The sequence below is a fragment of the Physeter macrocephalus genome, chromosome 11, assembly GCF_002837175.3.
Source record: "Physeter macrocephalus isolate SW-GA chromosome 11, ASM283717v5, whole genome shotgun sequence".
NCBI classification, from domain to species: domain Eukaryota; kingdom Metazoa; phylum Chordata; class Mammalia; order Artiodactyla; family Physeteridae; genus Physeter; species Physeter macrocephalus.
Genome location: NC_041224.1, coordinates 24890223 through 24902712, shown reverse-complemented (window position 1 = coordinate 24902712; position 12490 = coordinate 24890223). Strand labels below are relative to the sequence as shown.

At 49.6% G+C, this 12490-nt stretch overlaps 1 protein-coding gene across 7 annotated transcripts in view; it reads left to right on the top strand.

The window, feature by feature from the left end:
* CAMK1D (calcium/calmodulin dependent protein kinase ID) overlaps window positions 1-10972 on the top strand; it is a 449867-nt gene extending 438895 nt beyond the window's left edge. For 6 of the 7 annotated variants that reach the window (XM_055087827.1, XM_024129560.2, XM_028496514.2 and 3 more), the window contains 3 exons: window positions 2132-2219; window positions 3364-3481; window positions 5114-10972. In XM_055087827.1, the coding sequence (XP_054943802.1) occupies window positions 2132-2219; window positions 3364-3481; window positions 5114-5232 (325 nt within the window). In that variant the 3' untranslated portion in view covers window positions 5233-10972. Of the gene's footprint in view, window positions 1-2131; window positions 2220-3363; window positions 3486-5113 lie in introns of all 7 variants that reach the window. The other variant, XM_024129561.3, reaches the window with a different exon arrangement.
* The last annotated feature ends 1518 nt before the right edge of the window (window positions 10973-12490 follow it).

The window sequence follows — 12490 nt, the reverse complement described above, 5'->3', positions numbered from 1 at the left end:
CTCCGCGGCATGTGGGATCCTCCCAGACCGGGGCGCGAACCCGGTTCCCCTGCATCGGCAGGCGGACGCGCAACCGCTGCGCCACCAGGGAAGCCGCGGTGCCTATTTTTTTGTTTAAGTTTTTTTCTCTCTTTCTTTCTTATTTTTTAACATCTTTATTGGAGTATAATTGCTTGACATTGTTGCGTTAGTTGCTACTGTAGAACAAAGTGAATCAGCTCTACGTATACGTGTATCCCCACGCAGTGCCTGTTTGAGGAAGGTCGTGAGCTGTCGTGAGCCGAGGTGGCGTTACCTCCAAGAAGAGTGTTTAACAGCGGCCTCTGGGCCACCGTCTGCCCCGCTTGGTTCTTACCCAGCGGCAGCGCACCCTGGCACTGTGGGAAGTGAGCAGGGAACATCCCTAGAATAACTGAAAGTTTGCATTTTCCTCCCCTCTCAGCCTTGCTCACCCACAGGGAAGGGAGTCTCCCTGATACCCCGCCACCCGGGCTCTTTGGTTTGGAGCGGGCTCTGCCCCTCGTCAGTGCTCAGCCCGAGAATTCCGTCCTTTCTACCACTTCTGCCCCCTGGTTTCCAAGAAAGAGCTGACCACCACGAGGTGGAACTGGCGCTCTTTTCTGAGGATGCAGCTGTTACCAACAGGGGGAGACACTCACGTGAGGCCTCCAGGAGGAGAGGCTGAATAACGACATTTGCTCCCCAGCCTCCTGGTGCCTTGGGTTTCGGGTGGATTTGCTCATTCACATATTTCTCTTCACTGATGTGCGTCTGGGGAAAGCAGGCAATTGACAGTTGTTGGAAATGGAAACCTGACTGGCCTTGGTTCGTTTCTGAGTATCCTCTGAGCTGTGTATTTTCAGCCCTGCTGGGAAAACTAGAGGAGTCTATTTAGCGGGGGGGTCTTGCTCTGAGCTGGGAATAGCAGACTGTACGGTATTCTAAACTTAGTCCCAGCCTGGCACAGACTTACCTTCCAGAGTCCACCAGCCATGGTTTTGGTTCCTAAAAGGAAAGGCTGGTGGTGGGAACATAGTTTTTATCCAGGGCTGGTTTCCTATCTGAATAAGCCCCAGGCTTGTGCCTCTCATGTCCTAAATCGGTTGAACACGGCAGTCTGTGTCCAGGGCCCTCGGAGTCTGGGACTTGACGGGCTCTGCCAGCCACCTGCCAGCCAGAAAGCATGGTCAGTGTCCCCGGCATCTGTCTGCCCCTTAACATTTCCGAGATCCAAGAAATTACTTCTGAGGCATCAGGCATCAGCTCAGAATTGAATAGTTTGGTGCTAAAGGAAAGGGAAGATGGATGGCTTCAAGCCCAGAAAAGACTGAGCAAAATGCAACTTCCTGTGAGGTTCGGGGAGGCCAAGAGGTCAAATGTAGAGCGAGGGTGGTGTTGAGGTTGAGAAGGGATGTGAGGGAGAAGAACGGGCTGGAGGGACCCCCAGCTCATCAACGAGACTGGCGACTGTAAGCCCAGAGAGAAGAGAGGAGGTGTAAGAACGGAGGGGGGGAGGGAGGGGGAGTAGAACGTGGCAGAGCTTAGGTCAGCCGGGATGGAGCCAGAAGGCAGCAGTGGGCCCCGGGTGTGAGCTGGTCCATGGACCAGAGATCCTGGGGATGCCAGAGAGGGGCTCGGGGGAGGAAGCTGGGAGGGAGACCCTGGGTAGGGGTCTGGCGCTCAGACCAGGTGGGGGACACGCCTGAGACCTCAGAGGTGAGACACGGCGGGTAGGAAGCTGGGGGAGGGGGAGAAGGAGGGGAGCTGAATTCAGGTTGTGTTGTCCTTGTGGACTCTGATGTTGCAGGAATGGGGGTGAAAAGGGGAAGAAGGCGGAGCCTGGCAGAGTGGCCCACCATGAAGGTGCTGACCCATCCTGGAGGGGGTGCAGGGTACGGAGGTGGGACCGGGTTTGGAGTGCAGTGGTGCTGGGTCATGGACGTTCAGACAAGAGCTGTGGGGTGAAATAAGCAGCCTGGAGGGGCAGTGACATGCCACCCTCTCAGCAAACCTGTGGGAGGGGACAGGACATGGCTTCCCCAGGAAAGCAGCTTGGGACCCAGTGTCAGACGCCCGCCCCCACCCCACCCCAAGAAACCCTCTTGAAGAAACATCTTTGCCTCCATTTCAGGATCGCCGGTGACACAGCCCTCAGCAAAAACATCCACGAGTCGGTCAGCGCCCAGATCCGGAAGAACTTCGCCAAAAGCAAGTGGAGAGTGAGTCCTGTGTTTCCTACATTCCCAGTGAACTTAACCACTCAAACGAAACTGGCCCTACAGTTGAAGCATTTTTTATTTCGAAGTGTGACTGTCCCCCAAGTTTGATGAGAATCCCCAAATGTGTGCTAATTTTAACCGATAAGGATTAAGACTTGACGAGAGCATCGTGGTGTGAGAGGGATAAAGTGTATGATTTAATACCTCCCCTCTGTGATCCAAAAATAGCAATATTACCAGCTTTTGCTGTTTCTTAAGAACATAATCCGTGTTGTCTTCCTTCACTTTGCTGGAACTTCGAAGGGTTGACTTTTTTTTTTTATTATTATTATGTTTTTTTTGCGGTGCGCGGGCCTCTCACTGCTGCGGCCTCTCCCGCTGCGGAGCACAGGCTCCGGACGCGCAGGCTCAGCGGCCATGGCTCACGGGCCCAGCAGCCGCTCCGCGGCATGTGGGATCCTCCCGGACCGGGGCACGAACCCGCGTCCCCTGCATCGGCAGGCGGGCTCTCAACCACTGCGCCACCAGGGAAGCCCAACTATTGTTAAAGTGACATAAAAAGGGGGAAAACAAAACAGGAAATCTCAGTTGAACTCATCAGTACATTCTGGTAAAAATGTGATGGATTTAAACCATTACCCTATGTTCTCAGAGCATGGGTAATTAAGAGCTGGCTGTTTTTGCACGAGAGGCAACAACTAGAGACTACACAGACAGTAATTCCACTGACCTACTTTATTCACAGGAAATGCTATTATTTAGGACAAAAACACCAATAATCAGAAAATTAAAACTCTTAAAATATATTTTAAGGTACTCTATTATTATAATACACCTATTGTTCTAGAAGTCATTCTCTTAAATTATGGAGAGAATTGGCTTACGTTTACTCTATATTCTACAGTATTATGTCAGAAGAAAAATACTCTTCATCTCCAAAATATATTTTCTTGGGGGGAGAGGGTCAAATGATGAATGTACTTTTGGAAGAAGAGGCAACATCTGTTTCCTTTCTAGGGTATCATGAGACCGTTTCCAGAAGTTTGAACTGCTTAGGGTAACAGGATAAATGATAGGAGACAGTCTCGGTCTTTTCTAATTAGCTGGAATATTTTGTCTGCTTTTCCCCTTTCTTAAATTTCAGCAAGCGTTTAATGCCACGGCCGTCGTGAGACATATGAGAAAACTACATCTTGGCAGCAGCCTGGACAGTTCAAATGCAAGTGTTTCGAGCAGCCTCAGTCTGGCCAGCCAAAAAGATTGTGCGTATGTAGCAAAAACAGAACTTTCCAACTGGCGTTTGAGACAAATCTGGTAGGGAGAGAGGGGGACTCTCGTTTGCTGAGTAGCTACTGTTTGTCTGGGTCTGTTAATACTTGATCTTATTTAATACTCGCAACAATCCTAGTCACTATTTTTAAAATATTTTTTCAAATTTAGATATTTCATATTTCTACAACCGTAGCTACTGTTGTTTCCATTTATAAGAAATCTGAGGCTCAAGTCCCACACAGCCACGTGTGTGTGGACAAAAGCCCAACACTTTCTGATCCATCTCCTTATGTTCTGATTTGCTTCTCATCACCCTTAGGGACTGAGGAAGGGATGGCAGAGACTCATATGACAGTCTGATCTCATTGACTTTTAAAATGTATTTTCTTTTTTTTTTTTTTTTTCTGATAATCACTTGAGCTAATTTATACGAAGTGCGTTGGCTTTGGGATCAAAGTAATAGTACTAATGTTTCGTTGTCCTTCATCTGTGTGTGGGATAGTACATCACAGGGCACACACACCCTCCTTATTGTTCTCTCCCACTCCCCCACTCTGTATATTTCTCTTAATCTCATACTAGGCCTTTCCATGGGCTCCTCTGCACTGCAGAGAAGTTGCCTTGATCGTCCCTGTAGGCCTTCATTTCCATAATCATTGAGACCCTTCAGTTTGGTCTCACTCTGAGCGGCACACTCCTTCCTGTTTGCCTCAAGAAAGGTTCCCTTCCTCTTTAAATAGCCCTCCCACCTCATTCCGGAATGTCCAGTCCTTAAGTTTTCCCGGGAAATCTCCATGAGCATCCCCTGACACAACTGCACGCTGCTTTAGGCCCACATTTACATCTCAGGGCAAATCCTTTCCACCCTCTGGTCAAAGGATACCCCACAATCTATCGTTTACTGGAAGATTCAGACAGTGGCTCTGACAGCAAAGCCCTCTTAGTGATTTACTTTATGGCTATCCCGATGTTCGAGCCCACAGAGTTCGCGGTGACGGGGGTGAGGGGTGTACTGCTGCAGCTAGGAAGACCATCCCACGCGAGAACATTCTGATGCCAACACATTTGCTTGGGGAGCACTGGAGGTGCGGCCCGGGAGGAATTTTTCTAGGCCAGGGGGCTGCCGAGTTCACACGGGACTCAATCAGCAGCCCCGTTTCAGTGTGCCCTATGTCACAAACGCTTCTTAGCCAAGAGTCCAGACCACACACCAAGCTGGGGTCAGAAGGGGGTATCACATTCTTTATTCATTCTTAAAATCCCTGCTTCTCAGTGCCGTTGTAAGAAATAAACAGTTCTTATAAGGACGGTGTATATTCAATACCTAGCCCAATGCCTAGTATGTAGTACGTGCTCAGTAAATGGAACCTATCATACCGTGGTGGCTGAACCATGTTGTATCCAAATACAAAGCAGTTATCATTATTATAATGAAACAAGGAGGGAAGACCTGGGTCTAAGGAGAATTTGGATCCATTGCAAATGTTTTCCTGTGGACAGGGAAAAATTTGGAGTCAAGTGCATAAAAGTTTGTCCCCCGCCACAAACCGTTGCAGTGGGAAGAGAGAGTGAGTAGATCCTTCTGAAGCTTTGAACTTCTTGTGTCCGCTGTCCCCCTGCAGGTCTGGCACCCTCCACGCTCTGTAGTTTCATGTCCTCTTCGTCAGGGGTCTCAGGAGTGGGAGCGGATCGGAGACCGAGGCCCACCACCGTGACGACAGTGCACTCTGGAAGCAAGTGACCGGCCCTACAGGTGGGGCCCAGGGGGTGAGGCCAGGGAAGGGGGCCCCCAGGGGCCCCCAGCACCACCAGCCCCTCCAGAGCGATCCCACCTTGCACGGTGCGCCTCCCTGCACAGGACTGGAAGACAGAAGTTTTTTACGGCCATATTTTATACTGCAGTTCTGAAGTGTTCGTTTCTCACAAACTGTACTAACTCGAGGGAGCTGATTTAATAGGATCTGGTGCTGTACATACGAGTCTCGCAAAGCCCTAACAGAATGGACTTTCTCAGCTCCTCTCCCTAAGCCCTGTCGTTTCCGATCTTCTCAGTAGAGGTAACCGTCTATGTTGTATTTTTTCATTCATAACAAAAAAAGGTTTCAACTGGATTATTTAAGTATCGGTAAATATTGTGCATTAGGGTTTTTTTTTTTCCTGTTAAGAAATATGTCCTTTTGAGCTATACTTCTTACTTCCGTGCCCTGTACCTTTTGCTTGTCAGTAGTAGAATTTTATGTTAACCTTTAAGAGATTTTTTTTTTCTTCCGAAGGGAATCTAAAAGTACTTTTTAAAATTCTAATAAGAGGATCGATCAAGAATCTGTCTCCGAGGTGAGGAGTGCACTTTACTTCAGTTCCTTCTCCTTCTCTCCCCTTCTTCCTCGGAGGAGCAGTTTTCTGAGAAGACAGCTCAGCCCTTCTGCAGCCTGTCTTCTCCCCAGGGGTGTGGGTACCGTGGGAGGGGACCTGCAGAAAACCTTGCCTGGCAGCTCCTCCAGCAAAGCCCCCTCCAGCTGGAGACCCTGGGGCCTCTTGCCGTCAGCGGTCAGAAATGAAGAAGCCTGCTCTCCCAAGACGAAAGGCTAGACTTGCTGTGAAGGAGATGACCCCCGCTCCCCCAGCAAAGATTTAAGAGCCTCCCTGGCTGAAGGAGCATGATGCCATTTTGTTTGGAGTGAATTTCCCACACAGCTCTCGTTTCTCACGAGGGGAGTGACGGCATCGAAGCCCTGCTCTCAGCTATGCAGTTTTAAAATTAATCTCTCTGTTTTTTAAAAATGCATTTCTAATCTTACAACTGAAAATGGCCTCCAGCTTACACCAGTTGTTTCTGCAAATGTTTACGCTGTTCTTAGAGGCCGATCCAGAAGGGAGGAGAGGGAAATGGCCTTGGAAAAGACTCCATTTATCTGGGGTGGTTAAGGAGAGCAGGACAGTGGCCACTGCAGTGACGGCCAGAGACCCGGCAAGCAGGACAGTGGCCACTGCAGTGACGGCCAGAGACCACCCCAGCCAGCGCTCAATGCCATCCTTCTGACCAAGGGAATCCCCAAACCAAAGACCTGTGATGGTGGGGTCACCAAAGGTCCCAGTTTGCCCAGGACTGAAGGATTTCCTGGGATGTAGGACTTTCAAACCAGCAGCGTCCGGGGACCACTGGGCCACATTGTCCACCCACATGGTGGATCGGTGTGCAGGATAGAGTGAGCACAGCATGAAACCCAGGGAAAAGCGCTTCTCCAGGAGGCTTCAAGGATGCTGTCTTGAAGAGGCGAGCAGGTGGCTCCAAATGCCCACTTTGCAGAAGCCCCCCCTCGGCCCTTGTGCCCACGTGATACCTTGAGTCTGCATCGCACAGTCAGCCTCGAGCCCGCAGTGGGTCCCTGTTCATCTGCCTGATGGTCCAGTGACCTTCCTGGCTGTTGTCCTCATGCCCTTCTCCCACAGTTGACCAGACGCAGTGGATCCTGTAGGCCATGCCTTCTTTGTCACTTCTGCACCTTGGCCTAGGTACAGGCCGAATGTTCAGTGATGCCCCCCGTCACATACACAGTGTTATGAGGCTCAGCGCTCCATTCTGCTTCCTTTAGGAGGGCAGTGCAGGTGTGCCGGAGAGCAGCCAGAAAGACAGGCATCTGGTCTACCCCGTGTCCACCGTGTCATAGGCACTCAGCCCCTTGACAGGATTCCTGCTTGGTGTCTGCCACACCAGCATCCAGAGTGAAAATCAAGCTATTACTCTTCAAAATTTGTAAAGAGCCCGGAAATGTCTATAAAACAACAGTAGACCTGGTTAAGAAGCAAGTGGTGCCTGAGTTGGAGGACAGTAGCAAGTATATTATAAACAATAACAGAAAACTGAGGCATCTCTCCCAGGGGTTTATTAGAATGTTCCTTACCAACAAGCGTAATGGAAGATTCAAGTTTCGACAGTGTAAGAAAACAAGGAACTAGGGACTTCCCTGGCCGTCCAGTGGTAAAGACTCTGTGCTTCCAATGCAGGGGGCATGGGTTCGATCCCTGGTCGGGGAACTAAGATCCCACATGCCTCTTGGCACGGCCGAAAAAAAACAAAAACAAAAAACAAAAAAAGAAAACAAGGAACTAGATATTTTGGGGGAGGGGTGATAATTTGCCTGACTTTGATACTTAGAACGTGTGCCTGAATAGTTATCAGCTCCTTGTACTGTGTGCTACATGCAGTCATTTGCACTTGGAAAGCAACATCTGAAGCCAAATTTATTGATGATAAATTATTTTCTGGAGCTGATGTGTGGGGTGCATGTTCTATGCAATTAGTTTGAAAGTACGTCTTAACCTGGAAAGTGCAGAAGAGCTGAGAGATGGGCCGGACCCCCTCTTTGCAGTTGGGGGTCTGCTCTTGGCCATGGTTGGCCTGTAACACGTCAGGAGATGGTGACTGTTTCAGCCCAAAAGTAGACTCTGTTGAACTTGACATCAAGTGAGTCTCTACTGTCTGGATGCGTGTATTCCCATTGTTTTAGGAGGAGGAGAAAATACTGATAACTCCCATGTAGAACTTCTGCTCTGTTGAGAGAGTCTTAGGGGTAAAAGACTGGAGGTTCTCTTTCAACCGTATTTAGTATTATTTACACTTTATGACAACATGGGAAGAGAGCTCAGAATGTGCCTTTTGGTAACGCCTGCCAAGTGGAGTGGCAAAGTCCTAGGACCCTCACTGATGTCAAATTCCACCAACGAAGCTGAGCATTTTATACGGGGCCCCCAGCTTACACACCCCCTGGAGGCCAGTGTGTGCAGCTGAGGCTAATGGTGGACCATGGACTTCATCACAGTCTGCCTTCCAACCTCCCCGCCCCCCCAGTTTGGTCTCTTCACCTCCTCAGAGCAAGTGGATTGTTTCTGTCATTTGAAAGAGTGTCCTCAAATGGTCTTGCCCTCAGCTGCCTCTCTGTCCCCCTTCGCTTCCCTGATCTTCACCTCATCCGTGAGGCCATCAGGGAGGCTAGCATTTGTCTGAAATAGAGAGCGTGCACCCGCATGTGGCCCCAACAGACCTTCGAGAAGGTCCCAGCTCTCCAGCCAGCTCTTAGCATAGCGTCCAGGGAACTGAGCAGTCAGGCTTGGGGTTAACCAGGCAAGTCTCTGGCACGTAGGGAGCATGAGCCGGTGAAGAAAGGCATTTGGCATTTGACCCCCAGACTCAGTTTACCTGCCCGTCACTCACCTCATCCTGTTCATTTGTCTCCCTTGGTGTCCAGCAGATCCTGGGTGAATTGTGATCAGGAGAGGGGGACCTCCCCCCTTTAGAACAAAGGCCAAAAACACCAGGGACAAAGGGAGGGAACCCAAGTGACCCCTCCTGAAAAGGGGGATTGACCCTCTCTCTGGAGGAGTGACAGCTTAATCTGATGAACGCCCTGGGGTGAGCAATTTTTAAACAGAAAGAAAGGACCATATCCCAGTGGAGATAACTCTGTATTTTAAGGCTTTGGCCACCGTGGCCCCCTGGCCCACCCAGAGCCTGGGCTGGTGTTGATTCTTCACCCTGGAGAAGCCACCCTGGAACCATCGCTCCAGGGCTGAGGGCAGGAGAAGGAGGGTATGGCCTCTGTGCTTTGCCTGCAACACTCATGACTTCTCGACTTCATATGATTTCCACAAGCTCACTGCTGGGTTTCCTCTGGATGTGAGAAGGAACAGCAGAGTACAGCAAAGGGCAGCTCCTCCCATTTCCATAAGCAGAAATAAGATGTACTCTTTCCCAGGGTTGCACAGTCGCTTCTGGCAAAAGGAATGAAAGTCCTCCGATTCAACCGATGCACGAAACCTTTGCATGTTCTTCTGAAACAATACTGCTTCCCATTCTGTCCACTCACACTCTGCAGAGTTGGCCTTTTCCTTAAACACATTCCAGACCAAACACTGTTCAGTTTGTTTAAAGAAAAATGTTTATACCTGTATGTAATCCACAACTCTTTGCGGGGGGCAGGGGGCTGGTCGTAGGTTGGGGCTTCAGGTGTACCTGACATGGGCCAAAGAGTGTTCCAATCCTTTGGTTTTCAGAATTGAAAATGTTGTGATAGGAAAGGTGAATTGGGGCAGATTTCTAAAAGGGGGACTTAATTCACAGAGATGCCAAGAAAACTAGTCTGCAGATGAGATAGCTTGGAAACCTCTACACTGGACAGCAGGCAGGGAGGAGAAAGAGGAAGATAGAGGCCCAAGCCCCCTTCAGCCCCAGCCTTCGTTGTGGTCCCAGTGCATCGTGATCTGCACCCTGGGCATGGGCACAGGAGCCCAGCCCCACGGCGAAGTGGGCCCTGCATGCTGGCCACGGCCTGGCCCGCCTCCTGCTCTGCGCCGAATCAGACAGCAAGGAACATCAGCCCTTCCCGCCTTCCCTGCCACCTGCAGCAGGAGTAGCTGGGCTTGTGACTCCGGGGGCCTCTGCTTCTGCAAATCCAAAGGCTGTGCATTTGGCAGCCAACCCCACAGCATGTGGCTGCCAGGTCTGGTTTCGTGGACAAAGTGTGGAATGGCTTCTCAGTGTCTGAATCTCTCTACACCAAAGGAACTAACTACTGCATTTCCCCCTTTGTACCAATGCCGCTTCTGCATTCGCCACATCCATTTTTAATCTTTTGGTCTCCAGAAAACTTCTCATACGATGATTATGTCTTCTGATGATTTACCAACTTATTTTACTTCAAGGTGATTTTATTTTCTTATGGACAGGAAAAAAGAAAATGAAAGGAGTGTTTGAGGCTTTAGTCATAGAGATAAGATATGACCAGGGACTCAAAAGCCCCAAACACTAGATAAATTACTTCTCAAAGGAAAACCTTAATCTGGACAGACTGAGGTTCCTGGGCCCTCATGGTAGCCTTGCACTTGAGGGAGGAGGAGCGCTGGGGCAGGACTGGCAGCAGTTTGGGCATTTTACAAAAACGAAAACATCTTGACAGCGACAAAAATGCTGCAAGCTTGCAGCAGCATCTTTGTTTTGCGAGACAGGCGGCATGTTTCAGAGGACATTTCTCTTAGCCCCACGATCAGGTTGGAAGACGTGAAAGGTACATTCTGTCCAGCATACAATTTGGAACAATTTCTAAATTGGCTCTGGTCACCACACATAATGTCATAGTCCTTCTTGCAGCTCTCCCCACAGTGAGCACGTTTTCCAAAAGCTTATGACGTCGAACCCAGGAATGTCCCTGTGTCTGTTATTACCAGGCTTGCAATTGGTTTGATCTTTCCATAAAACCATGCTTGTCCAAAAGAAGGGAAACTGTGCATTTATTCCATGCATGTAATAAACTCTGCAAGAAATTTACCCCACATAGGTTTGCGGCACTGCAAAATTGTTAACGGGCCTGTGTAGCAAATGATTCTCTGCCTTGACAATCATGTACACATATCAAGATTTCTATCATAATGACAACGAGATTGATGACTTCTTGTTTTCCTCCAATAAAGACAATTAATCACCTTCAGATGTATGTGGTTTGTTTCCTCCATAAGAAGCAGGACTGGGGTGTTTCAACAGCTCTCTCTTTCCTCCTCTCTCTGAAGTTTGGATTTGAAGGAAGGAGTTTGAATTGAGCCCCTGGGAACTCATAAAGTCCCCTAAATACTTTATCACCAGCCCGATGGGCAGGGATGCCAGGGTTGGGGGCAGGGCATGCACATCGTGGCATTGAGGTTTGTGGTGGGCGCTCAGGCTTCCCCCCTTTTCCTTGCCACTGCAGAAGGTGGCTAGAGGCAGGCCCAGAAACCCAGATCATGTTAACTAGATATTCTTGAGTGGTTTGGAGGAAAAGCCAACACTGATTTCCAGGAAAACGTCTCTGAGTAGCACTTGCCCACACACGTCCACCCTCAGCACCGCCTTGGAATTCTCGATGCCCAAAGGAAGATTCTTTGCTGATCACGTTACCAAAAGTGGGGTCCAGGTGCTCATCACTCAAAAGCCAATAAAGAGGCAAGGTTGGTGGCAAGGACAGTTTGCTTGGTTTTGGATGCTGGCACCCGGGTTGCCGGGGGAGGGGACGCCTGTCCAAAGCCCGACTCCCACGCCTCCCCGCCCTGGACAATAGGGGGGCAAGAGCTTTTATAGGTGGAGGGAGGGGGCTACGTGTAGAAGCAGCACAGTCAGCTCTGACTGTCATCTTGAAATTGGTCATCGATGGTCTGACCGGTGTCATCTTGATTGTTTTAAGTACAGTTAGTCTTCAGTTCCAAGGTCAGTTTGTTCCCATTTCTTTTTCTTTTTTTTTTCTTTTTTTTTTTTTGCGGTACGCGGACCTCTCACTGCTGTGGCCTCTCCCGCTGCGGAGCACAGGCTCTGGACGCGCTGGCTCAGCGGCCATGGCTCACGGGCCCAGCCGCTCCGCGGCATGTGGGATATTCCCGGACCGGGGCACGAACCCGCGCTCCGCGGCATGTGGGATCTTCCCGGACCGGGGCACGAACTCGTGTCCCCTGCATCGGTAGGCGGACTCTCAACCACTGCGCCACCAGGGAAGCCCCTGTTCCCATTTCTTGAGGCCAGTTCTCAGAACTGTGGCAGCTTATGTCATGGCTACAGTCTGGTCATCATGTAGTTAACTTCTTCCACCTGGTGGGGTTTTCAGTATCTACGAGACAGCTCACAGGCTATGGCTCAGAATATAGCCCTTGAGGAGGAACCAAAGGTCCTTGACTTTGCTTAATGACTAAACTATTATTATTTGGTCTCCTTTGATTGTTTTCCTTTGTTTCTGCATTTTCTCACTTCTCTGATTAAACTTATTTTTTGGCTAAAGTTTTTCCACAAACAAAATGCAGGCAGAGGACGTGGGGGACACGACCATAGGGTCCTGTCCGTTTCAATCAGAAGAGTGAATAGTGTCTTTTTTTTTTTTTGGTTGGGGGTTGCCTACAGCTCATAGCTCATCAAATATATTGTGGGGATTGGATCTGATCACCAGACAATTCCTCCAATCCAAATAGTAAGTTGTTGTGTAGAGGGG